Here is a 26,382-nt window from a genome sequence, read left to right as displayed (position 1 = left end):
AAAAAAAACCACTTCAAAGTTCAGCTACAATTTACCAGAAGGCACATCAGAGATGCAAGCCTAGATCTAATATATTTTGTTTGGTTTCAGTGCAGAAGGTTCCCGGTTCAAATCCCACCCCTGCCACATTTCTCCATGTAATGTGGAGTTGCATCAGGAAGAGCATCCGGTGTAAAACCTGTGCCAATTCAACATGAAGCTCCACCTTGGATTTGCTGTGGTGACCCCGATTGCAAACAAGGGAACAGCCGAAGAGACACTGTTGAAAGATATTTCTTTTCTGCTCCACTCCACTATGAAGCTATGAGTACTGATGTAAAATTCAAAACTTGCTCTATGCAGTCGCAGCCATAGAAGCCTGTACCTTGCTCAGGGTTGTCTGGGTGTGTTGGCGGCTTTCCTCACTTGGCTCCTTCATGCACAGTCCCTTAGTTTTTGAAAAATGTCTTCTCCACACAGATTTACCATAGAGTGTCATACTGTTTGTATTTCTACATAACTGATTTAAATAAAGACCAAGACATATTCAGTGTCTTGGAAATATTGATGTATCCACCCCCTGACTTGTCTGAAGAAGACTGAATTTAAAAGTGATGGTTTGTATGTGTTATACTAAAGGGACTTACTTATTAACACCATCATTTTGGCTTTTAGATTTTTACTTCTTTTAATTCATGATGTATAAATGACTTTTCACTGCAAGTTTAAAGGACAGAATTTTAGAAATTTAAATGTACAAAGCCTGATTTTTATTTTGTTTGTTTTTTTATGTCCTAAAAATTTTAAACATGTAAAAGGTCAAGAGGGCAATAACGTCTTCACACCACTGTGTATATACATACACATATATATAAACCAGTTTTATTTCTCCTCTGTCAATCATTTAGAAAATTATAAATATACAGCGTGCAGATGTTATAAATATCAAGTGGTTTAACACAGGTTCTAACAACTCTAAAATCTGTAAGTCGATATCCTGTGCAGTAAAGCTTCTTTAAAGGAAGGAGGGGAAAAAAATACCCAATGTACAATTCAGAGCCAACAGTGTGAAAATGTCTCTTGATCCCAAGACATGTCTCAAGAGACATCAGGAAGAGATGATGGAGTCATGAGGTCACTGGTCAGAAGTGTTTGTTGAGAATGATTGTCTTTACAGCCCTGATGCTTCCTGTCTCACTGTATGGGTGTAAGACTCTGACGTTAACCAGTGACTTAAGGCGATGACTGAATGTCTTTGGTACTCGTCTCTTCAGAGCATCCTTGGGTATCACTGGAATGACTGTGACAAATGAGTGGATACTCAGGGAGACTCAGATGTGGAGTATCACTTACACTGTGACACGGCCTGTTTCTCTGTGCGTGATCCACCAGGCAGGTGCCTCAGTGTTGAGGACCACAGTTACTGGAAAAGACAATGGGGACACCCATGTTTTACTTCACTACAGCAGATAATAGATGGCTGACATCCAGGACCCAGGGAGGTGTGGTGGATGCAGAGACTCACAGGGTCAGAGATACTCCCAAATTTGACTTTGTCATGTTTTAACTCCAGCCCTATTTTTTATCTAATGTGATGGCTCCTCTGAATTATTTCTGGGGGGGGTTTTTCTCTGTTTTATTTTGTGACAGTCATCATTAGTGCTTTTACTACTACAATTCTCCTGTGTTGATTTTGAGTTCCGGGTTGCTGACGTCTACATTCGCATCGGCACACGTCCTTCATAAAGGCCAACAGAAGGCCTCTTTGTTGCCAGATTGTAGCAGGTTTTGCCCTGGTCTCTAGTGTCTCTAGTGAGAGTGTTCACTGATGTTTGCTACTGTTGAGGACTTCTGTTGTTGCTCCGGTTACAGTGTTGAATGGTTTCAAGTCGAAGTCAAACATCAAGTGCATCCCAGCTTTGCACGTTCTCAGATAACAAGCCTGAATATCAGCATGACATCACTGGTACCTGTGTTGATTTTCAAAATGCCTTTGACTGGGACATGTTGTGGGACACCGAAAATTTGTGGGATCCACAAAATGATGATGGACATCATAGCCAGAGTGTTTGGGTGTGTGCGCATGCATGCAAAAAAACACAAATAAAAAAAACAACATGATAATGCTGGTATGCAAAAGATGCAGGGGCATGGACTGACCAAAGAAAGTGTTGCTGGATGCATCTCCATTTTCATGTTTCGGTTGTTGTTCTTGTGCCTGCTGAGACTCCTGGCAAACGTAGATTGTCAGCCTGGGATGTACCACCCTGTGCAACCACCATCCACACACATATAAAATGTCTGACGAGAAATGTATCATGTCATTTTTGCCATCAGCTAAATGATACATTCCAAGAAAACCCACCTTCCCTTCAGTGCATTGAAGAGTCTGATACCGTCTGCTGGCCCACAGATCTGAATGACATCCTCCCTCGTCAGCTTCAGCAGATCTGCACCTGGTGTGTATATAACACACGTACATGTCATTCTCAGCCTGAACAGTCTCCCTACTCCTGACACTTTATTTACTGTTGCATCCTACATATTCAGAATAACCATCTTTAATCTCACTTTCCTGGCTCTTTGTGAATGTGTGTTCATTTGTACCCACGATGTGTTCAGGTGTCCAATGTACCTGAGAAGTTGGTGAAGAGCCGACAGAAAGGCGAGAAGCGGTTTCTGTGAAGCCACTGCTGTGCATCTTGTGGTGTTGCAGTGGGTAATAAATTCTAAGAGGAAAGAACAACAGACACATATCAAGATAAGCGCTAATCCCAGAAGCTGATATGGAGAACGTCTGTGCACACTTTGAACATGATCTGAAAACCTTATCAACAAGATGCAGAGCCAGATGGACTAACCCACAGGGGACAGGTGTCACAACAAAAATTAAACACTTGATGGTAAATCATTTTCACACTAATCCTGCAAATTGATGTGTAGATATATATGCAATTTATCATCACATGGCTTCATTCACACTTGAAGTGGATGTGTCATTTTTTTAACACTTAATGACATCAAATAATGTCAAATCCACAGTGTATCCAGAAAGTATTCACAGTTCGTCACTTTTTCCACATTTTATGTTACAGCAGTGGTGGCACAGCTAACCAAAAAGTTAGCTTCGATAACCATTAATCAGATAACTGAAAAGTTATCTTTTATGACGATAAACTGCTAAAAAAATGATCTTTATTACAGATTAACCGATACTATTAGTATTGATTTGGACGCGGCCACATCAGATTACACTGTCAGCTTCTGATAAACCAGTTTAACTTTAAGTGCCCGCAGGGGCTGTTGGGTAATTCAAGGATCACAAACACAAAGAAACACAAGAAAAATGAATTATCAAATTCAAAAATGGATTCATCTGAATAAACAATCCACATAAATCCAAAACTGTGTAAACGTGAAGAAAAGTCTCTCTGTACACACAGCTGCGCCATGAGAACTCCTGTCTCCCACCGAGTCTTGGTGATTAAATTACAGCCAAAGAAATAAAATAATGTTAAAATTACTCTGCTTTGTTTTTGTGTTGAGTGGACAAATCACTACCCACAATGCTCCCTGTGTCGACAGGCCAATCACATTTTGCGCTTAACGATGACGTCATCAACAAGCGACGGGCAGTCAGTCTGCTCCGTGGCTAGAAAAACACAACAAATGGACTAAAATGTTTGATTTTAGGGTTTACAAACGTTTTTGACCGTTAAACTTTACCAGCAAAGATCGGACTGAAAGTTATCAGAACTAAATTTATCGGAAGATAATTGGTCCGATGATGGTTTTAAAACTTATCTGAAAAGCTAATTGATAGCAAAAACATTAGCTTCAATAATTATCTGCTATTGGATTATCTGAACTGTGCCCACCACTGTTACAGCCTCATTCCAAAATGGAGTAAATTAATTTTTCCCCTGAAAGATTCTACTCACAACACCCCATAATGACAACATGATTTTTTTTTTTTTGCAAATTTATGAAAAATAAAAAACTAAGAAATTACACGTACAAAAATATTTGCAACCTTTGCTCAGTACTTTGTTGATGAACTTTGGCAGTAATTTCAGCCTCAAGTCTTCTTGAATATGATGCCACAAGCTTGGTGCACCTATCTTTGGGCAGTTTGGTCCATTCCTCTTTGCAGCACCTCTCAAGCTCCATCAGGTTGGATGGGGAGCGTCGGTGCACAGACATTTTCAGATCTCTCCAGAGATGTTCAGTCAGATTCAGTTCTGGGCTCTGACTGGGCCACTCAAGGACATTCACAGAGTTGTCCTGAAGACACTCCTTTGACATCTTGGCTGTGTGCTTAGGGTCATTGTCCTGCTGAAAGATGAACCGTCTCCCCAGTCTGAGGCCAAGAGCACTCTGGAGCAGGTTTCCATCCAGGATGTCTCTGTACGTTGCTGCATTCATCTTTCCCTCAATCCTGACTAGTCTCCCAGTTCCTGCTGCTGAAAAACATCCCCACAGCATGATGCTGCCACCAACATGCTTCACTGTAGGGATGGTGCCTGGTTTCCTCCAAACATGATGCCTGGCATTCAGACTAAAGAGTTCAATCTTTGTCTCATCAGACCACAGAATTTAGTTTTTCATCTCTCTACTGGTGGTTGGCTCTCACTGCAGTATTGTATCACTTCCTGTTCCGGAGCACAGCAGTGTTTTGCTGTATCTGTTAGCTGTTTAATCTGCGCAGTTAGATTGATCTAGTTAACTAGATAACGATTTGTTTCACAGTGTAATCTTCACGTGCCTTAACTGAAGCACTCCCTCTGCTGAATCACCTCTAAATTATTTACACATTATTCACTTTGTGTGTTTTTAGGAATCCGCTAGCTTAGCGCAGCTACTAGCTCTTAGCCGGTTTAGCATGGCGGCTTCTCCTGTCTCTCCCACACTTTTCTGCTCTGGGTGTGAAATGTTTAGTTATTCCTTGGCCTCCTTTAGCAGCAATGGTACTTGTAATAAGTGTAGCTTATTCGTAGCTTTGGAGGCCAGGCTGGGCGAATTGGAAGACTCGGCTCCGCACCTTGGAAAATCCTACAGCTAGCCAGGACCCTGTAGTCGGTGCGGGACCAAGGTAGCTTAGCCGCCGTTAGTTCCCCTCCGGCAGATCCTGAGCAGCCGGGAAGCAGGCCGACTGGGTGACTGTGAGGAGGAAGCGTAGTCCTAAACAGAAGCCCCGTGTACACCGCCAACCCCGTTCACATCTCTAACCGTTTTTCCCCACTCGGCGACACACCAGCGAGGAACAAACTCTGGTTATTGGCGACTCTGTTTTGAGAAACGTGAAGTTAGCAACATCAGCAACCATAGTCAATTGTCTTTCGGGGGCCAGAGCAGGCGACCACTGAAGGAAATGTGAAACTGCTGGCTAAGGCTAAGCGTAAATTTTGGTAAGATTGTAATTCACGTCGGCAGTAATGACACCCGGTTATGCCAATCGGAGGTCACTAAAATTAATATTGAATCGGTGTGTAACTTTGCAAAAACGATGTTGGACTCTGTAGTTTTCTCTGGGCCCCTCCCCAATCGGACCGGGAGTGACATGTTTAGCCGCATGTTCTCCCTGAATTGCTGGCTGTCTGAGTGGTGTCCAAAAAATGAGGTGGGCTTCATGGATAACTGGCAAAGCTTCTGGGAAAACCTGGTCTTGTTAGGAGAGACAGCATCCATCCCACTCTGGATGGAGCAGCTCTCATTTCTAGAAATCTGGCCAATTTTCTTAAATCCTCCAAACCCGTGACTATCCAGGGTTGGGACCAGGAAGCAGAGTTGTAGTCTTACAGACCTCTCTGCAGCTTCTCTCCCCTGCCATCCCATCATTACCCCATCCCCTAGAGACGGTGCCTGCTCCCAGACCACCAATAACCAGCAAAAATCTATTTAAGCATAAAAATTAAAAAAGAAAAAAATAATATAGCACCTTCAACTGCACCACAGACTAAAACTGTTAAATGTGGTCTATTAAACATTAGATCTCTCTCTTATAAGTCCCTATTAGTAAATGATATAATTGATCAACATATTGATTTATTCTGCCTTACAGAAACCTGGTTACAGCAGGATGAATATGTTAGTTTAAATGATGTCAACACCCCCGAGTCACACTAACTGTCAGACTGCTCGTAGCACGGGCCGAGGCGGAGGATTAGCAGCAATCTTCTACTCCAGCTTATTAATCAAAAACCCAGACAGAGCTTTAATTCATTTGAAAGCTTGTCTCTTAGTTTTGTCCATCCAAATTGGAAGTCCCAAAACCAGTTTTTATTTGTTGTTATCTATCGTCCACCTGGTCGTTACTGTGAGTTTCCCTGTGAATTTCGGACCTTTTGTCTGACTTAGTGCTTAGCTCAGATAAGATAATTATAGTGGGCGATTTTAACATCCATACAGATGCTGAGAATGACAGCCTCAACACTGCATTTAATCTATTGTTAGACTCGAATGGCTTTGCTCAAAATGTAAATGAGTCCACCCACCACTTTAATCATACCTTAGATCTTTTTCTGACTTATGGTATGGAAATTGAAGACTTAACAGTATTCCCTGAAAACCACCTTCTGTCTGATCATTTCTTAATAACATTTACATTTACTCTGATGGACTACCCAGCAGTGGGGAATAAGTTTCATTACAGTAGAAGTCTTTCAGAAAGCGCTGTGTAACTAGGTTTAAGGATATGATTCCTTCTTATGTTCTCTAATGCCCATATACCCAACACAGTGCAGAGTAGCTACCTAAACTCTGTGAGTGAGATAGATTATCTCGTCAATAGTTTTATATCCTCATTGAGGACAACTTTGGATGCTGTAGCTCCTCTGAAAAAGAGAGCCTTAAATCAATCAATCAATCAATCAATCAATCAACTTTTTTCTATATAGCGCCAAATCACAACAAACAGTTGCCCCAAGGCGCTCCATATTGTAAGGCAAGGCCATACAATAATTATGAAAAACCCCAACGGTCAAAACGACCCCCTGTGAGCAAGCACTTGGCCACAGTGGGAAGGAAAAACTCCCTTTTAACAGGAAGAAACCTCCAGCAGAACCAGGCTCAGGGAGGGGCAGTCTTCTGCTGAGACTGGTTGGGGCTGAGGGAAAGAACCAGGAAAAAGACATGCCGAGAAGGGGGGCAGAGATCGATCACTAATGATTAAATGCAGAGTGATGCATACGGAGCAAAAAGAGAAAGAAACAGTGCATCATGGGAACCCCCCCACAGTCTACGTCTAAAGCAACATAACCAAGGGATGGTCCAGGGTCACCCGATCCAGCCCTAACTATAAGCCTTAGCGAAAAGGAAAGTTTTAAGCCTAATCTTAAAGTAGAGAGGGTATCTGTCTCCCTGATCTGAATTGGGAGCTGGTTCCACAGGAGAGGAGCCTGAAAGCTGAAGGCTCTGCCTCCCATTCTACTCTTACAAACCCTAGGAACTACAAGTAAGCCCGCAGTCTGAGAGCGAAGCGCTCTAATGGGGTAATATGGTACTACGAGGTCCATAAGATAAGATGGGACCTGATTATTCAAAACCTTATAAGTAAGAAGAAGAATTTTAAATTCTATTCTAGAATAACAGGAAGCCAATGAAGAGAGGCCAACACGGGTGAGATATGCTCTCTCCTGCTAGTCCCCGTCAGTACTCTAGCTGCAGCATTCTGAACCAACTGAAGGCTTTTTTAGGGAACTTTTAGGACAACCTGATAATAATGAATTACAATAGTCCAGCCTAGAGGAAATAAATGCATGAATTAGTTTTTCAGCATCACTCTGAGACAAGACCTTTCTGATTTTAGAGATATTGCGTAATGCAAAAAGGCAGTCCTACATATTTGTTTAATATGCGCTTGAATGACATATCCTGATCAAAATGACTCCAAGATTTCTCACAGTATTACTAGAGATCAGGGAAATGCCATCCAGAGTAACGATCTGGTTAGACACCATGCTTCTAAGATTGTGGGGCCAAGTACAATAACTTCAGTTTTTATCTGAGTTTAAAAGCAGGAAATTAGAGGTCATCCATGTCTTTATGTCTGTAAGACAATCCTGCAGTTTAGCTAATTGGTGTGTATCCTCTGGCTTCATGGATAGATAAAGCTGGGTATCATCTGCGTAACAATGAAAATTTAAGCAATACCGTCTAATAATACTGCCTAAGGGAAGCATGTATAAAGTGAATAAAATTGGTCCTAGCACAGAACCTTGTGGAACTCCATAATTAACTTTAGTCTGTGAAGAAGATTCCCCATTTACATGAACAAACTGTAATCTATTAGACAAATATGATTCAAACCACCGCAGCGCAGTGCCTTTAATACCTATGACATGCTCTAATCTCTGTAATAAAATTTTATGGTCAACAGTATCAAAAGCAGCACTGAGGTCCAACAGAACAAGCACAGAGATAAGTCCACTGTCCGAGGCCATAAGAAGATCATTTGTAACCTTCACTAATGCTGTTTCTGTACTATGATGAATTCTAAACCTGACAAACTCTTCAAAGAGACCATTCCTCTGCAGATGATCAGTTAGCTGTTTTACAACTACCCTTTCAAGAATTTTGAGAGAAAGGAAGGTTGGAGATTGGCCTATAATTAGCTAAGATAGCGGGGTCAAGTGAGGGCTTTTTAAGTAATGGTTTAATTACTGCCACCTTAAAGGCCTGTGGTACATAACCAACTAACAAAGATAGATTGATCATATTTAAGATTGAAGCATTAAATAATGGTAGGACTTCCTTGAGCAGCCTGGCAGGAATGGGTCTAATAAACATGTTGATGGTTTGGATGAAGTAACTAATGAAATAACTCAGACAGAACAATCGGAGAGAAAGAGTCTAACCAAATACCGGCATCACTGAAAGCAGCCAAAGATAACGATACATCTTTGGGATGGTTATGAGTAATTTTTTCTCTAATAGTCAAAATTTTGTTAGCAAAGAAAGTCATGAAGTCATTACTAGTTAAAGTTAATGGAATACTGAGCTCAATAGAGCTCTGACTCTTTGTCAGCCTGGCTACAGTGCTGAAAAGAAACCTGGGGTTGTTCTTATTTTCTTCAATTAGTGATGAGTAGAAAGATGTCCTAGCTTTACGGAGGGCTTTTTTATAGAGCAACAAAGTCTTTTTCCAGGCTAAGTGAAGATTTTCTAAATTAGTGAGACGCCATTTCCTCTCCAACTTACGGGTTATCTGCTTTAAGCTGCGAGTTTGTGAGTTATACCACGGAGTCAGACACTTCTGATTTAAAGCTCTCTTTTTCAGAGGAGCTACAGCATCCAAAGTTGTCTTCAATGAGGATGTAAAACTATTGACGAGATACTCTAACTCCCTTACAGAGTTTAGGTAGCTACTCTGCTCTGTGTTGGTATATGACATTAGAGAACATAAAGAAGGAATCATATCCTTAAACCTAGTTACAGCGCTTTCTGAAAGACTTCTAGAAAGAATCAGAAGTGCCTGACTCCGTGGTATAACTCACAAACCTCTATTGAGCCGAGTATTCCTTTAACTTTAACTAGTAATGACTTCATGACTTTCTTTGCTAATAAAATTTTAACTATTAGAGAAAAAATTACTCATAACCATCCCAAAGACATATTGTTCTCTTTGGCTGCTTTCAGTGATGCTGGTATTTGGTTAGACTCTTTCTCTCAGATTGTTCTGTCTGAGTTATTTTCATTAGTTACTTCCTCCAAACCATCATCATGTCTATTAGACCCCATTCCTACCAGGCTGCTCAAGGAAGCCCTACCATTAATTAATGCTTTGATCTTAAATATGATCAATCTGTCTTTATTAGTTGGCTATGTACCACAGGCTTTTAAGGTGGCAGTAATTAAACCATTACTTAAAAAGCCATCATTTGACCCAGCTATCTTAGCTAATTATAGGACAATCTCCAACCTTCCTTTTCTCTCAAAAATTCTTGAAAGGGTAGTTGTAAAACAGCTAACTGATCATCTGCAGAGGAATGGTCTATTTGAAGAGTTTCAGTCAGGGTTTAGAATTCATCATAGTACAGAAACAGCATTAGTGAAGGTTACAAATGATCTTATGGCCTCAGACAGTGGACTCATCTCTGTGCTTGTTCTGTTAGACCTCAGTGCTGCTTTTGATACTGTTGACCATAAAATTTTATTACAGAGATTAGAGCATGCCATAGGTATTAAAGGCACTGCGCTGCGGTGGTTTGAATCATATTTATCTAATAGATTATAATTTGTTCATGTAAGTGGGGAATCTTCTTCACAGACTAAGGTTAATTATGGAGTTCCACAAGGTTCTGTGCTAGGACCAATTTTATTCACTTTATACATGCTTCCTTTAGGCAGTATTATTAGACAGCATTGCTTAAATTTTCATTGTTACGCAGATGATACCCAGCTTTATCTATCCATGAAGCCAGAGGACACACACCAATTAGCTAAACTGCAGGAATGTCTTACAGACATAAAGACATGGATGACCTCTAATTTCCTGCTTTTAAACTCAGATAAAACTGAAGTTATTGTACTTGGCACCACAAATCTTAGAAACATGGTGTCTAACCAGATCCTTACTCTGGATGGCATTACCCTGACCTCTAGTAATACTGTGAGAAATCTTGGAGTCATTTTTGATCAGGATATGTCATTCAATGCGCATATTAAACAAATATGTAGGACTGCTTTTTTGCATTTGCGCAATATCTCTAAAATTAGAAAGGTTGTCTCAGAGTGACGCTGAAAAACTAATTAATGCATTTATTTCCTCTAGGCTGGACTATTGTAATTCATTATTATCAGGTTGTCCTAAAAGTTCCCTGAAAAGCCTTCAGTTAATTCAAAATGCTGCAGCTAGAGTACTGACGGGGACTAGAAGGAGAGAGCATATCTCACCCATATTGGCCTCTCTTCATTGGCTTCCTGTTAATTCTAGAATAAAATTTAAAATTCTTCTTCTTACTTATAAGGTTTTGAATAATCAGGTCCCATCTTATCTTAGGGACCTCATAGTACCATATCACCCCAATAGAGCACTTCGCTCTCAGACTGCAGGCTTACTTGTAGTTCCTAGGGTTTGTAAGAGTAGAATGGGAGGCAGAGCCTTCAGCTTTCAGGCTCCTCTCCTCTGGAACCAGCTCCCAATTCGGATCAGGGAGACAGACACCCTCTCTACTTTTAAGATTAGGCTTAAAACTTTCCTTTTTGCTAAAGCTTATAGTTAGGGCTGGATCAGGTGACCCTGAAACATCCCTTAGTTATGCTGCTATAGACTTAGACTGCTGGGGGGTTCCCATGATGCACTGAGTGTTTCTTTCTCTTTTTGCTCTGTATGCACCACTCTGCATTTAGTCATTAGTGATTGATCTCTGCTCCCCTCCACAGCATGTCTTTTTCCTGGTTCTCCTCCTCAGCCCCAACCACTCCCAGCAGAAGACTGCCCCTCCTGAGCCTGGTTCTGCTGGAGGTTTCTTCCTGTTTAAAAGGGAGTTTTTCCTTCCCACTGTCGCCAAGTGCTTGCTCACAGGGGGTCGTTTTGACCGTTGGGGTTTTTCCGTAATTATTGTATGGCCTTGCCTTACAATATAAAGCGCCTTGGGGCAACTGTTTGTTGTGATTTGGCGCTATATAAATAAAATTGATTTGATTTGATGGTCTGAGAGTCCTTCAGGTGCATTTTGGCAAACTCCAGTGGGCTGCCATGTGCCTTTTACTAAGGAGTGGCTTCTGTCTGGCCACTCTACCATACATGTGTAATTGGTGGATTACTGCAGAGATGGTTGTCCTTCTACAAGGTTCTCCTCTCTCCACAGAGGAATGCTGGAACTCTGACAGAGTGACCATGAGGTTCTGGGTCACCTCCCTGACTAAAGCCTGGGTCCCACCAAATAATAAACCATGAATAATGAGCCACGTATGGATGTGTCAGTGATTATTGAAGAATGATCCACATTTTAAACCATCACGTATCCACTACTAAGGCGCCTCTATGTGCCTCTCTGCACCTCACATGTGCCAGGTATCAGCCTCTAGTGAGCCACAACCGACCTGTCATTTGAGCCCCGTCCAGTCTCGAGTGGCTCTTGTCGCCACATATGATCCATGTAACGCCATGATAAAGCGACGGCATACGTTTAGGCATGGGTTTGGTCTAAACCTCCAGCCCTCCCACACTTGGTCCCTTTAAAGTGTGGGTTTTCAATTCACAGCAGCATTTAAAGATGTCACATTTTTTAAACGCAGTCCAAAAATAGACACTCCAGTACATTCCTGCGGGTGTGCGCTGCGGGCCATGATGCTGTCCATCTGTAATGCACCAGATCAGCTAGAGCTGAACGACGGGTTCTTGGACAGGCGCCTCTGTACTCCTTGCTGGCTTCCTTTCCATCCGCGGCTCGCTGGCTTGATTTCTTCTGCAGCTTTAAACACAGTCATTTTCACACCGTAATCCCAATTTTAACTTTGTGTTTGTCCATTTATGTCTGTAAAATTGCTCTCTTGTGCGTGCGCGCGCACGCTGCCGTTCTACATACACAATGAGGTAGCCACTTTCATTATATACACCTGCTGCCCCAACTCATATGGATCACTTCCAAAAAAAAATAAATGAAAAAAATTCTTTATTTTTTCCACAGGTTACAAGTCACCGTGATACACCTTTGAACTTTGTGTTATGTCTTCAAAATCGGTCTTTTGCGTGCTTTCATTCTGTGTTGCTGGACAGCTCTGCACTGCTTCACTGGAGTTATTTCTTCCATGGGTTTAAGCACACAGCCACTTTTACACAGTCATCCAAATTTAACTTTGTGTTCATCCATTACTGACTGAAAAAAAACACTCTTTTGTGAGCTGGAGTTCTACCTAAATGTTTGGCACTGCCTCAGTGCACACACACAGCGGAGTTCATGTGATATATTAACAAGATATTAAATCAACCATAGACATACTTTTACAGCTAGGAATGAACATGCAACTGTTTTATCAAGCTATAAAAACATTAAAAATCATTATCTTAAGCTGTTCCAAAATACATTCCTCATGGGGCAGAAAAGAGAGGAAAAAAAAGCATTCAGATGAAACAGTCCTCTGTGATTCCGGAAGTGATTAGAGGTGTTTTCAGCATCCAAGGTTTGGCAGAAAATGACTAATCCTTTACAAAATAATTATTTTATATACAGCATCCAGCACACAGAGCAGGTGGAATTATGTGCGCAAGAGGACAGCCGCTCCAAAATAGCCTCTCAGGTCCTGCGTAGCTGCCAGGCGCACGGATAACGCGCTCTTAGCAGCCTCGTCCGCACCATGCACATCGTTCTAAAACCTCATACACAAACTGCCCCACGCTGTTGTTGCTAAATTTTGAACATCTTGAAATTAACGCCACGCTCAGAGATGAGCCTCGTTAACTGAAGATAATGCCTCTAAGAGCCAATCAGAACCAACAATCGCCTTCAATAGTTGAAAAACCCTCTTGTAGAAAAGAAAAAAAAAAACATGCTGCGTGGCTCATTATTCATCCTTCATTATTTGCTGGCACCAGGGCTCAAGGCCGTTCTCCCCTAATCACTCAGTTTAGACCGGCGTCCAGCTCTAGGAAGAGTCCTGGTGAATTTGAACTTCTTCCAATTATGGATAATGGAGGCCACTGTGCACATTGGACCTTCAAGGCAGCAAAAACATTTCTGTACCTTTCTCCAGATTAGTGCCTCTAAACAATCCTGTCTCGGAGGTCTATAGACAATTCCTTTGACTTTATGCCTGGTTTGTGCTCTGACATGCACTGTCAGCTGTGGGCCTTTATATGTAGACAGGTGTGTGTCTTTCCAAATCATATCCAATCAACTGAATTTACCCCAGGTGGATTCCAATTAAGCTGTAGAAACTTCTCAAGGATAATCAAGGGAAACAGGATGCACCCGAGCTCAATTTTGAGCCTCATGGCAAAGGTTGAATAGTTGTGTACATGTGATTTCTTTCTTCTTTTTTTTTCTAAATTTGAAAAATCAAAAAAATGGGGTATTGTGTGTAGGATCTTGAGAAAAAATGAATTTCATCGATTTTGGAATAAGGCTATGACATAAAAAAAAAATGTGGAAAAAGTGCAGCGCTGAAAATACTTTCTGGGTGCACAGTCCACATGTGAATGTAGAGTGATTCAGTGAGGCGGGAGAGCTATAAGACCAAAAAGAACCTGCACTTGTACTTACATCTGCAGCCTGAACAACAGGCTCAGGCTGATGGTTTGGTGATCCGTTTCTAAAAGAAACCAAATATTAATCACATCAGCATCAACAGAGAGTGCAGAAATCTAAATAGTTTCACTGGATTATGTGTATAGTTTTTACAGAAGTTGCTAAATACTCGTACCCTTCTGCAACTGGGAAACTGTTGTGAGTGCTGCTGAAGCCGGGAGATGGAGAGTTGTTGACATATGTGACCTCAGGCCAGGGAGAGCACTGCAAAACAACACCACTGTTGTTAGTTCCTCATCTTCAGCTTAAAGGGTTACTTAATTTTATGTAGCCAGAGTCCATTTAAAATATTATCAATCAAGCCTCTGTCTGCTCCATTCACCTTTGACATTGCTTCTTCTGCAAGAAGCAATGTCAAAGGTACCACTCAACTCAGCTAACGCCTTGTTGAATGGTACGTTCCAGCTTCCAATTCATGCAAATATTCTCACCATTGCACGAATGGAAAGCATTCATTATTTTTATATTGTTTCATTTCGATGGCTTTTCTGTGCATATCTCACCACAATCTGTCACCTTAAGACTTCAATAATGTATTCACCTCTGTCAGGATGGTGGTTTCATAGGAAGGCTGGTACTTTTCCTTCTCCTGTGGTGTCCTTTTTTCCATCTTCTCCCTGTCTGTCTTCTGCTTTCTGTCTGCACCTTTAGGCTGAAACAGATTAAATTAGGTCATGGCTGGTACAAAAGACATAACCAGAGAGAAATACAACAATCAGTATGAATTAAAAAAAAAGAGAGAAGAAAGAAATTGCCTGTTTTCTTGCCTCTCACCTTGAAGACTTTGACCTGGCAGGAGGCAGAGTGGAGATGTTCTGTGTACTCTTCATTTTCATTCTCTTTGAAGGTGTCAATCTGGATTCGAAAAGGCACGCCTTTTTCTCCTCCATGTTTGCGCATGGTGAATTCTGTGCTGATACAGTGAACCTAAAACAAAGAAAATTGTTTTCACATTTCTACAATGATGATGACAAAGACTGGTGCAGTCATCGTTATGTGGCAAGCTACAAGTCCATCATGCTACCTGAATAAAAACTGAGGTTCTTTTTGATGGGTCCCAAAGGAACTCCACAGTGTTAAGCTGAGTAGGATTAGCCCTGGGGTCGATTATGCCAACTGACATGGGAATATCTGGAATAGACCAATGTAAAACAGGACATTATCAAGTTACTCCTGTATGCACACAAGATACTCAAAAATCATGAGTGGTCCCTTAATTTTTCCTAACACCTAGTTATCAATTGGCCTGATTTATATTTAAACTCTCCAATATTTCAACTAACAGTTAACATTCTGAAAAGATTTTGCATATCAAATGCAGGATGGCCAGTGTCCAGTACAGTACAAGAACATTTGTTAAAAGTTTCAAATCATTAAAACTGAAAAGATATTTTTCTTGCACTGCTCACCAAGGTCAAGGATGCGATCGCCGGGCCTGTTCCAACGCCAGCCCTCCAGCTGCTGGTGCTCTGTATACTGAAGACGTCGGTCATGAAACACCACACGGATAATGCTCTGGAAATTTTAGAATGAATCAAAATTTCACAAAAGGCTCAAGCAAGATGCAACTGCTAATGAAACTGACTGAGATAATTAAAATTTTTCAATTTCAATTTAATTTAATTTATATAGCGCCAAATCACAACAGAGTTGCCTCAAGGCGCTTCACACAAGTAAGGTCTAACCTTACTAACCCCCAGAGCAACAGTGGTAAGGAAAAACTCCCTCTGAGGAAGAAACCTCAAGTAGACCAGATTCAAAGGGGTGACCTTCTGCTTGGGCCATGCTACAAACATAAATTATAAAACAGTTAACAAAATGAATATACAGGAAAAGCTGTTGGTGCACAGGACAGGAGGGTCTCCAGCACAAATACCACACCCATCTCTGGATGGAGCTGCACCTTAAATAGAGAGAAAAAAACAGAATCAGGCATCAGAAAGACAACAAATACAGTATAATTTGTCAGCATTAAACAACAAGAAAAACAGAAGAAATACTAAGGTGATCGCCAGCCACTAGCCCTAAGCTTCACTGAAAGACTCAGAATTTAGGTAAAGTTGAGGGCCGCAGCACGCTCCATTTACTAATAAAATGAATTAAAAGAGTCAAAAGTGTAAAACAAAACTGTACCAGTATGTTAGCCATATGAACGGGAAAATAAGTGCGTCTTAAGTCTGGACTTGAAAGTCTCCACAGAATCTGACTGTTTTATTGACACAGGGAGATCATTCCACAGAACAGGGGCACGATAAGAGAAAGCTCTGTGACCCGCAGACTTCTTATTCACCCTAGGGACACAAAGTAGTCCTGCACCCTGAGAATGTAAAGCCCGGGCTGGTACGTAAGGTTTAATTAGGTCAGCTAGATAGGGAGGTCCCAGTCTGTGAACAATTTTATAGACAAGTAACAGAACCTTAAAATCTGATCTCACTGGGACAGGAAGCCAGTGAAGAGATGCTAAAATAGGAGTAATGTGGTCAAACTTTCTGCTTCATGTCAAAAGTCTGGCTGCAGCATTTTGAACCAACTGGAGAGTCCTAATGCTGGACTGCGGTAAACCAGAAAATAGAACATTGCAGTAGTCCAATCTAGAAGAGATAAACGCATGGATCAGGGTCTCACCATCAGCCATAGACAGAATGGGACAAATCTTCGCTATATTATGCAGGTGGAAGAAAGCAGTCCTTGTAATATGTCTAATGTGGAGGTCAAAGGACAATGTAGGATCAAAAATTACCCCAAGGTTCCTCACTTTGTCAGTGTGATGTATGACACACGAGCCGACGCTGAGCGTTAACTGGTCAAATTGATGCCGATGTCTCACTGGACCAAGAACCATCATTTCGATCTTATCAGAGTTTAGAAGTAGGAAGTTTCTAGACATCCAACTTCTCACTGATGCAAGGCAATCTTCTAAGAATTTTATGTGAACAAGATTACCAGCAGTTATTGGCATGTATAACTGAGTATCATCAGCATAGCAGTGAAAGGTAATCCCAAAATGACGCAATATGTGCTCAAGGGGGGTTATATAAAGGGAGAACAGCAGGGGGCCTTAGACAGACCCCTGTGGAACCCCAAATTTCATGTCACTAAGGTTAGAGGTAGTGTGACTGTACAAAACACAGTGAGAACGACTGGTCAAGTATGACGTCAGCCATGCAAGGACACTCCCAGTAATCCCAAAATGATTTTCCAGCATATCAAGTAGAATATGATGATCCACTGTATCAAATGCAGCACTGAGATCTAACAGCAACAGAACCGTAGTGATGTCTGAATCCACTGTAAGCGGAAGATCATTCACCACTTTAGTGAGAGCCGTCTCTGTGGAATTATATTTTCTAAAAGCAGACTGCAGTGGCTCAAAGATTATTCTCAGTAAGATAGTCTACGAGCTGCCGTGACACCACTTTTTCCAGAATTTTAGAGAAAAATGATAGATTTCATATCAGCCGATAGTTTTTCAATACACTAGGGTCAAGGTTATGTTTCTTAAGTAATGGTTTAATCACTGCAGATTTGAAACATTTAGGAACAGATCCAAAAGTTAAAGAAAGATTAATCATTTCCAGCACAGTCAGCCCAAGAGTGGGCCAGTTTTGTTGGTATAGAATCAAATAAACACGTTGTGTTTTTTGTTGACATTACGAGTTTTGTCAGCATGCCTTGTGAGATACTATCAAATTCTGTAAATCTAGGTAATACCTCAGTAATGGCGCCCACCTCAATAGCAGGGTGTCGTGGCTGGGTTAAGGCATGCTGGGATATATTTAACCTAATGTCTTCTATTTTCTTCTCAAAGTAATCCAGGAAATCTTGTGCTGTAAAAGGAGAGCGAACTACAGGTGGTTGTCCATGAATAAGTGTTGCCACCATGTCAAACAAGAACTTTGAGTTATGCTTGTTTTTGTTGATCAAATCAGAGTAGTAAGTCCGCTTTGTAGCCAATAATGCATGCTTATAGTCTAAGATAGCATCATGCCACGCAAGGTGGAATACTTCTAATTTTGAACAACGGCATTTCCATTCTAGACCTCTAGCTTAATGCTTGAGGTAACGCTGGTGATCACTGAACCAAGGCGACTGTGTTTTTGGGGAGTGCGGTTTTAACATAGGTGGCGCAATCATGTCGAGTGTAGTTTTGAGCACTGAGTTTAAACTATCCACAAGTCTGTCTACTTATTGGGTACTTGCCAAATGTGAAGCTAAAACATCAGGCCGTCTACCTTCAAATTCAGTCTTAGTTGAAGAGTTGATGCATCACCGTAGTGATATATAAGGTTGCTGTTCCACGAAACATGGCAGCGAAACTGTAAACTTAATAAGTGAGTGATCAGAGACCACTGATGTAAGAGGCATGATGTCAATATTCGTGACAGCAATATCACGTGCGAGAACCAGATCCAGGGTATTTCCACTAATGTGCATCGAGTCCCAAATGCATTGCCCAAATCCTAATGCATCCACAATTTCCATAAATGATTTGCAGAAGGGATCAGAAAACGTATTTATATGAATGTTAAAGTCACCAATGATCAGAATGTTATCTGCACTAGTTGACAAGTTAGAGATGAACGCACCAAATTCATCTAAGAATTCAGAATATGGGCAAGGAGGCCTATATACAGTGACAAAGTAATACGGCTGATTTCTATTCTTCTGACCGTGGCAATGCGTAATATGCTGAGCAGAGCGGAGAATCAGATGCTCAAACGAGTTATATTTGTGACCCCCAACAGCTAATAAGCTAAACCGAGATTTATAAATAAGAGCAACACCCCCGCCTTGCTTCGCATCATGAGGGACGTGACTAAATGTATATGCTGGTGGGCAGGCTTCATTTAAGGGGAGGACAGCTGTAGGTTTAAGCCAGGTTTCACATAAGCCAATCATATCTAAATGATGATCAATAATTAAATCATTAATCAACAATGATTTTGAGGACAGTGATCTTATGTTAATGAGACCCAGTCTAAGGACCTCAGTGGGGTTGACAGTTGAACTGTTTGGGTTTAGGGGTGGTTCCAGAGTAGCATATATAAGATGCCTAGAAGTAGGTTTAGGTTTGAGATAATCCACGTGCGTTGTAGGTACCAGAAACGAAATCTTTGGTATTGCTGGAACAACCACTGGGCCATCCTCAATTTCAACATCATCCAATGTAGTAATGGGTATTAAGTTTGCAAAGCATATCCCTCTATGATTTTTATGGACACGTCTACGGAAGCAGGCCACAGTCTCAACTTGTTGAATTTCCCTCCCTGGCAGATAAACTGCACTATCACCATAGTGGATTTTCTGCACTAATTTCCCTGCTAAAATAATGGATTCCACACCCACATTTGTTATAAGCCTTGCAGGGTCTCTAATCACCTGCTCCGTGGCCTGCTGTAAATTCCTAATGTTACCCTCCCTGTAGAGCTCCATCTGTGTTCGCAGACAAGATGGCGGCGCCTTCCCCAGTAGGGTGGAGGCCGTCCGGCATCTGCAAGCTATGGCAGCCCCAGAACGAAGGCCAGTTATCAATAAAGCTAAAACCTCGCTGTCTACAAAATTGCACCAGCCACCCATTTAACAATGTCAGCCTGATAAATGCTTCATCAGTACCCCGGGAGGGGACGGGACCAGAGACTATTAATCAATGCCGACACATCTTTCTGGCAAGTTCACAAGTACTCTCTATTTCCATTTTTGTGACCTCTGAATGCTCCATTCTGACATCACTGGTGCCGACGTGAATAAATATGTGACTGTATCTCATGTCACGTTCCTTAGTCTGTCTTCCCTTATGCAGTGTCAGCACCCTAAGATAGGATGCAATGTTGGGAGCTCTGGCCCCAGGAATACATTTAACATCAGCTGGCGTCTGTAACCTGACTTTGCGGGTGATAGAATCCCCTATCACTAAAGTCCGCCGTTTCGGTCTGGAGACAGGTGTGCAAGTCACTTGTGGGTTCAGAGAATTCACATCAGGCAAATCCAAGGGGAAACAGTAACAACAGATAACAGTAGTTTGTACCAGCAGACACCAAAATATGCTAATACATCTTGCACGAATGAGTGATGTTTAAGGACCTCACCTTCACCATTTTACCAGTGATTTCTGGAAGTTCCCCAATTTTCCGATTGTCAAGCATTCGAATTTCATAGGACTGTCCTGGAACAAGTACACACCAGGGAAAACCATTCACACCTGATCAAGACTCAACTATATAGCTTCAACCAACAGCAACAAGATTATTGGTTATTAGTGTAAAACAGTGTGTATGGTACAGTACAGAATTACTCGTCATCATTTTGGCCGTGCACATTGCACTGCACCCCCAGCTGTTCTCACACACATGCATCCATGAATGTTAACATGATCTGAGGAGGAGACCAGCTTCAAAAATACAAAAACATCCCTGCATTATGCCTCAAGCATCTGTTCTCAAACATTATGTGTAAAAGAGATTTCAGAAAATTGTTAAATGTCCATATGTTAGAAAAATCAGGAAAAATAATTAAAAAGGGAATGTGATTTAAGCTTCCTTTTGGCTTAAGTCTTGTGGATTTTAGTGCATGCATACGCAGTCTAAAAGGTACAGCATGAATGGGACCCTGACGCTAACCTTGGTTGAGGTAGGTGAGTGTTTCATCATGCAGTTTCACGGCTGGTGAGGTAGCTGCACACAGAACATACTCAAAGGGAAGAATCTTATTGTCAGTGTCTGGAGGCAGGTTGGACTCTTCCTGCTTGAAGATGGGAAGCGCAAGTACATCACTGGAGACCAGAAACAAAGAGAAATGAGGGGGGGGAAACAACAATGCTCTTGTTAGATAATATCTGTGCTAATTCTTTGTTTTATGTTAGCTATTAAGTATTTGAGTTATTTGTTTGGAAGTTCTGAGAAATATGTTAAGTTTTACTTTATCATCTGTCCAAGTTTCAGATACAGGGAGAGCTCCCTCTGTTGGTGAGAACCAGTAACATTAGAAATGTGAGACTAAACCACACCCATGTTAACACCCACAAGGTATAAAAAGTGCTGTATGACTCATTTTAAGGGCCTTTCACAAGATGGACACTGTCTGTGAGGGTCCCAGGCCTGGTTTCTAACGTGACCTTGAATAAACTCAAAATGAGGAATACAATGGTTTGGTTTTTGGTATGGGGCAGAATTTTACATAAAAAGAACCAGGTAGAAATAACACTCTCATCAAGCTGGGGAAACCTAATCACATGACATGACAGAAGATTTAACAGTATTCCCTGAAAACTCCCTTCTGTCTGATCATTTTTTAATAACATTTACATTTACCCTGATGGACTACCCTGCAGTGGGGAATAAGTTTCATTACACTAGAAGTCTATCAGAAAGCGCTGTAACTAGGTTTAAGGATATGATTCCTTCTTTATGTTCTCTAATGTCATATACCAACACAGAGCAGAGTAGCTACCTAAACTCTGTAAGGGAGTTAGAGTATCTCATCAATAGTTTTACATCCTCTTTGAAGACAACTTTGGATGCTGTAGCTCCTCTGAAAAAGAGAGCTTTAAATCAGAAGTGTCTGACTCCGTGGTATAACTCACAAACTCGTAGCTTAAAGCAGATAACCCGTAAGTTGGAGAGGAAATGGCGTCTCACTAACTTAGAAGATCTTCACTTAGCCTGGAAAAAGAGTTTGTTGCTCTATAAAAAAGCCCTCCGTAAAGCTAGGACATCTTTCTACTCATCACTAATTGAAGAAAATAAGAATAACCTCAGGTTTCTTTTCAGCACTGTAGCTAGGCTGACAAAGAGTCAGAGCTCTATTGAGCTGAGTATTCCATTAACTTTAACTAGTAATGACTTTCTTTGCTAACAAAATTTTGACTATTAGAGAAAAATTACTCATAACCATCCCAAAGATGTATTGTTATCTTTGGCTGCTTTCAGTGATGCCGGTATTTGGTTAGACTCTTTCTCTCCGGTTGTTCTGTCTGAGTTATTTTCATGGGTTGCTTCGTCCAAACCATCGGCATGTTTATTGGACCCCATTCCTGCCAGGCTGCTCAAGGAAGTCCTACCATTATTTAATGCTTCAATCTTAAATATGATCAATCTATCTTTGTTAGTTGGTTATGTACCACAGGCCTTTAAGGTGGCAGTAATTAAACCATTACTTAAAAAGCCATCACTTGACCCAGCTATCTTAGCAAATTATAGGCCAATTTCCAACCTTCCTTTTCTCTCAAAGATTCTTCAGAGGGTAGTTGTAAAACAGTTAACTGATCATCTGCAGAGGAATGGTCTATTTGAAGAGTTTCAGTCAGGTTTTAGAATTCATCATAGTACAGAAACAGCATTAGTGAAGGTTACAAATGATCTTCTTATGGCTTCGGACAGTGGACTTATCTCTGTGCTTGTTCTGTTGGACCTCAGTGCTGCTTTTGATACTGTTGACCATAAAATTTTATTACAGAGATTAGAGCATGTCATAGGTATTAAAGGCACTGCGCTGCGGTGGTTTGAATCATATTTGTCTAATAGATTACAGTTTGTTCATGTAAATGGGGAATCTTCTTCACAGACTAAAGTTCATTATGGAGTTCCACAAGGTTCTGTGCTAGGACCAATTTTATTCACTTTATACATGCTTCCCTTAGCAGTATTATTAGACGGTATTGCTTAAATTTTCATTGTTACGCAGATGATACCCAGCTTTATCTATCCATGAAGCCAGAGGATACACACCAATTAGCTAAACTGCAGGATTGTCTTACAGACATAAAGACATGGATGACCTCTAATTTCCTGCTTTTAAACTCAGATAAAACTGAAGTTATTGTACTTGGCCCCACAAATCTTAGAAGCATGGTGTCTAACCAGATCGTTACTCTGGATGGCATTTCCCTGATCTCTAGTAATACTGTGAGAAATCTTGGAGTCATTTTTGATCAGGATATGTCATTCAAAGCGCATATTAAACAAATATGTAGGACTGCCTTTTTGCATTTACGCAATATCTCTAAAATCAATCAATCAATCAATCAATCAATTTTTTTTATATAGCGCCAAATCACAACAAACAGTTGCCCCAAGGCGCTTTATATTGTAAGGCAAGGCCATACAATAATGATGTAAAACCCCAACGGTCAAGACGACCCCCTGTGAGCAAGCACTTGGCTACAGTGGGAAGGAAAAACTCCCTTTAACAGGAAGAAACCTCCAGCAGAACCAGGCTCAGGGAGGGGCAGTCTTCTGCTGGGACTGGTTGGGGCTGAGGGAGAGAACCAGGAAAAAGACATGCTGTGGAGGGGAGCAGAGATCGATCACTAATGATTAAATGCAGAGTGGTGCATACAGAGCAAAAAGAGAAAGAAACAGTGCATCATGGGAACCCCCCAGCAGTCTACGTCTATAGCAGCATAACTAAGGGATGGTTCAGGGTCACCTGATCCAGCCCTAACTATAAGCTTAGCTGAAAAACTAATTCATGCATTTATTTCCTCTAAGCTGGACTATTGTAATTCATTATTATCAGGTTGTCCTAAAAGTTCCCTAAAAAGCCTTCAGTTGGTTCAGAATGCTGCAGCTAGAGTACTGACGGGGACTAGCAGAAGAGAGCATATCTCACCCGTGTTGGCCTCTCTTCATTGGCTTCCTGTTAATTCTAGAATAGAATTTAAAATTCTTCTTCTTACTTATAAGGTTTTGAATAATCAGGTCCCATCTTATCTTAGGGACCTCGTAGTACCATATTACCCCGTTAGAGCGCTTCGCTCTCAGACTGCGGGCTTACTTGTAGTTCCTAGGGTTTGTAAGAGTAGAATGGGAGGCAGAGCCTTCAGCTTTCAGGCTCCTCTCCTGTGGAACCAGCTCCCAATTCAGATCAGGGAGACAGATACCCTCTCTACTTTTAAGATTAGGCTTAAAACTTTCCTTTTCGCTAAGGCTTATAGTTAGGGCTGGATCGGGTGACCCTGGACCATCCCTTGGTTATGCTGCTTTAGACGTAGATTGTGGGGGGGTTCCCATGATGCACTGTTTCTTTCTCTTTTTGCTCCGTATGCATCACTCTGTATTTAATCATTAGTGATCGATCTCTGCCCCCCTTCACGGCATGTCTTTTTCCTGGTTTTTTTCCCTCAGCCCCAACCAGTCTCAGCAGAAGACTGCCCCTCCCTGAGCCTGGTTCTGCTGGAGGTTTCTTCCTGTTAAAAGGGAGTTTTTCCTTCCCACTGTTGCCAAGTGCTTGCTCATAGGGGGTCGTTTTGACCGTTGGGGTTTTTCATAATTATTGTATGGCCTTGCCTTACAATATGGAGCGCCTTGGGGCAACTGTTTGTTGTGATTTGGCGCTATATAAGAAAAAAGTTGATTGATTGATTGATGACTGAAACACTTATTCTTTTTTTTTTAAACTCTGCTTTACATCAGACTCTTGGCATTTGCTGGGTGCAAGAAGACTTTCAATCTCTCAATAAAATAAAGTTAAAATGCAAAGTTCTACTTGATGCCCCCTCCATGTAGCTACACAGAATGACCAGAAGGTGACAGTGCTGTCCAACACTTCAGTTAATGAATTATAATGAAGACAGCAAATGACAGCATGATCACTTGTCAACGGAAGAATGTTACCAAGCAAACATTATTCATCATGTCAATTTCAGTTTCAATTGATATCCATTTATATAGCGCCAAATCACAACAGAGTTGCCCCAAGGCGCTTCACACAGGTAAGGTCTAACTTTACTAACCCCCAGAGGAACAGTGGTAAGGAAAAACTCCCTCTGAGGAAGAAACCTCAAGCAGACCAGACTCAAAGGGGTGACCTTCTGCTTGGGCCATGATACAGACAAATTACAGAACAATTCACAGAACGAATATACAAGAAATGCTGTTGGTGCACAGGACAGAAGAGTCTCCAGCACAAATACCACACCCATCTCTGGATGGAGATGCACCTTAAACAGAGAAAAAACAGAATCAGGCATCAGAAAGACAAAAAATACGGTATAATTTGTCAGCATTAAACAACAAGAAAAACAGAAGAAATACTAAGGTGATCGCTGGACACTAGCCCTAAGCTTCACTGAAAGACACAGAATTTAGGTAAAGTTGAGGCCACGGCACGCTACATTTACTAATAAAATGAATTAAAAGAGTAAAAAGTGTAAAACAAAACTGTACCAGTATGCTAGCCATATGAAAGGGAAAAGAAGTGCGTCTTAAGTGTGGACTTGAACGTCTCCACAGAAACTGACTGTTTTATTGACACAGGGAGATTGTTCCACAGAACAGGGGCACGATAACAGAAAGCTCTTTGACCCGCAGACTTCTTATTCAACCCAAGGACACAAAGTAGTCTTGCACCCTGAGAACGCAAAGCCCGGGCCGGTACGTAAGATTTAATTAGGTCAGCTAGGTAGGGAGGTGATAGTCCATGAACAATTTTATAGACTAGTAGTAGAACCTTAAAATCTGATCTCACTGGGACAGGAAGCCAGTGAAAAGACACCAAAATGGGTGTAATGTGGTCAAACCTTCTGCTTCGTGTCAAAAGTCTGGCTGCAGCATTTTGAACTAATTGGAGAGCCCTAATGCTGGACTGCAGTAAACCAGAAAATAGAACACTGCAGTAGTCCAATCTAGAAGAGATAAATGCATGGATCAGAGTCTCAGCAGACAGGATGGGACGAATCTTCGCTATATTCCGCAGGTGGAAGAAAGCAGTCTTCATAACATTTCTAATGTGGAGGCCAAAGGACAACGTCGGATCAAAAATTACCCCAAGGTTCCTCACTTTGTCAGTATGATGTATGACACACGAGCCTAGGCTGAGTGTTAAGTGGTCAAATTGATACATTTTTTTAACCTACTTGCACTGGTGCTAGTAACAAAAAAATTACTTGCACCAAAAAACAAAAAAGTTACTTGCACAACCAAAAGTCAGTCTTATATCAACCTTAAAACTCCTCCTCTGATGTGTCAGACTCTTCCTCTCTGGGGAGAGTTTGAGGGGACAGCGGCAGCGGCAGACAGTTTTTTTTCCCAAGTAAGGTCTATTCCAGAGTACTGGAGAGGAGAATTCGACCGATGGTCGAACCTCGGATTCAGGAGGAGCAGTGTGGTTTTCGTCATGGTCGCGGCACACTGGACCAGCTCAACACGCTCATTGGGTG

General features: G+C 41.4%; 1 protein-coding gene across 1 annotated transcript in view; it reads right to left on the bottom strand.

Annotated features, from left to right (window-relative positions):
- The window catches only part of tfcp2 (transcription factor CP2), a 70,143-nt gene that overhangs the window by 23,515 nt on the left and 20,246 nt on the right, over positions 1 to 26,382 (bottom strand). The window contains exons 3-13 of the mRNA XM_034171557.1: positions 20,846 to 20,997; positions 20,315 to 20,391; positions 15,638 to 15,743; positions 15,253 to 15,359; positions 15,003 to 15,155; positions 14,770 to 14,880; positions 14,344 to 14,432; positions 14,184 to 14,232; positions 2,615 to 2,708; positions 2,345 to 2,435; positions 2,140 to 2,246 (exon numbers count right to left, since the gene is read on the bottom strand). Of these exons, the coding sequence (XP_034027448.1) occupies positions 2,140 to 2,246; positions 2,345 to 2,435; positions 2,615 to 2,708; positions 14,184 to 14,232; positions 14,344 to 14,432; positions 14,770 to 14,880; positions 15,003 to 15,155; positions 15,253 to 15,359; positions 15,638 to 15,743; positions 20,315 to 20,391; positions 20,846 to 20,997 (1,136 nt within the window). The remainder of the gene's footprint in view (positions 1 to 2,139; positions 2,247 to 2,344; positions 2,436 to 2,614; positions 2,709 to 14,183; positions 14,233 to 14,343; positions 14,433 to 14,769; positions 14,881 to 15,002; positions 15,156 to 15,252; positions 15,360 to 15,637; positions 15,744 to 20,314; positions 20,392 to 20,845; positions 20,998 to 26,382) is intronic.

Source organism: Thalassophryne amazonica, chromosome 6 (genome assembly GCF_902500255.1).
Source record: "Thalassophryne amazonica chromosome 6, fThaAma1.1, whole genome shotgun sequence".
Lineage (NCBI taxonomy): Eukaryota > Metazoa > Chordata > Actinopteri > Batrachoidiformes > Batrachoididae > Thalassophryne > Thalassophryne amazonica.
Note: the sequence above shows the minus strand (reverse complement) of the source record. Positions and strands in the feature narration are given on the sequence as shown.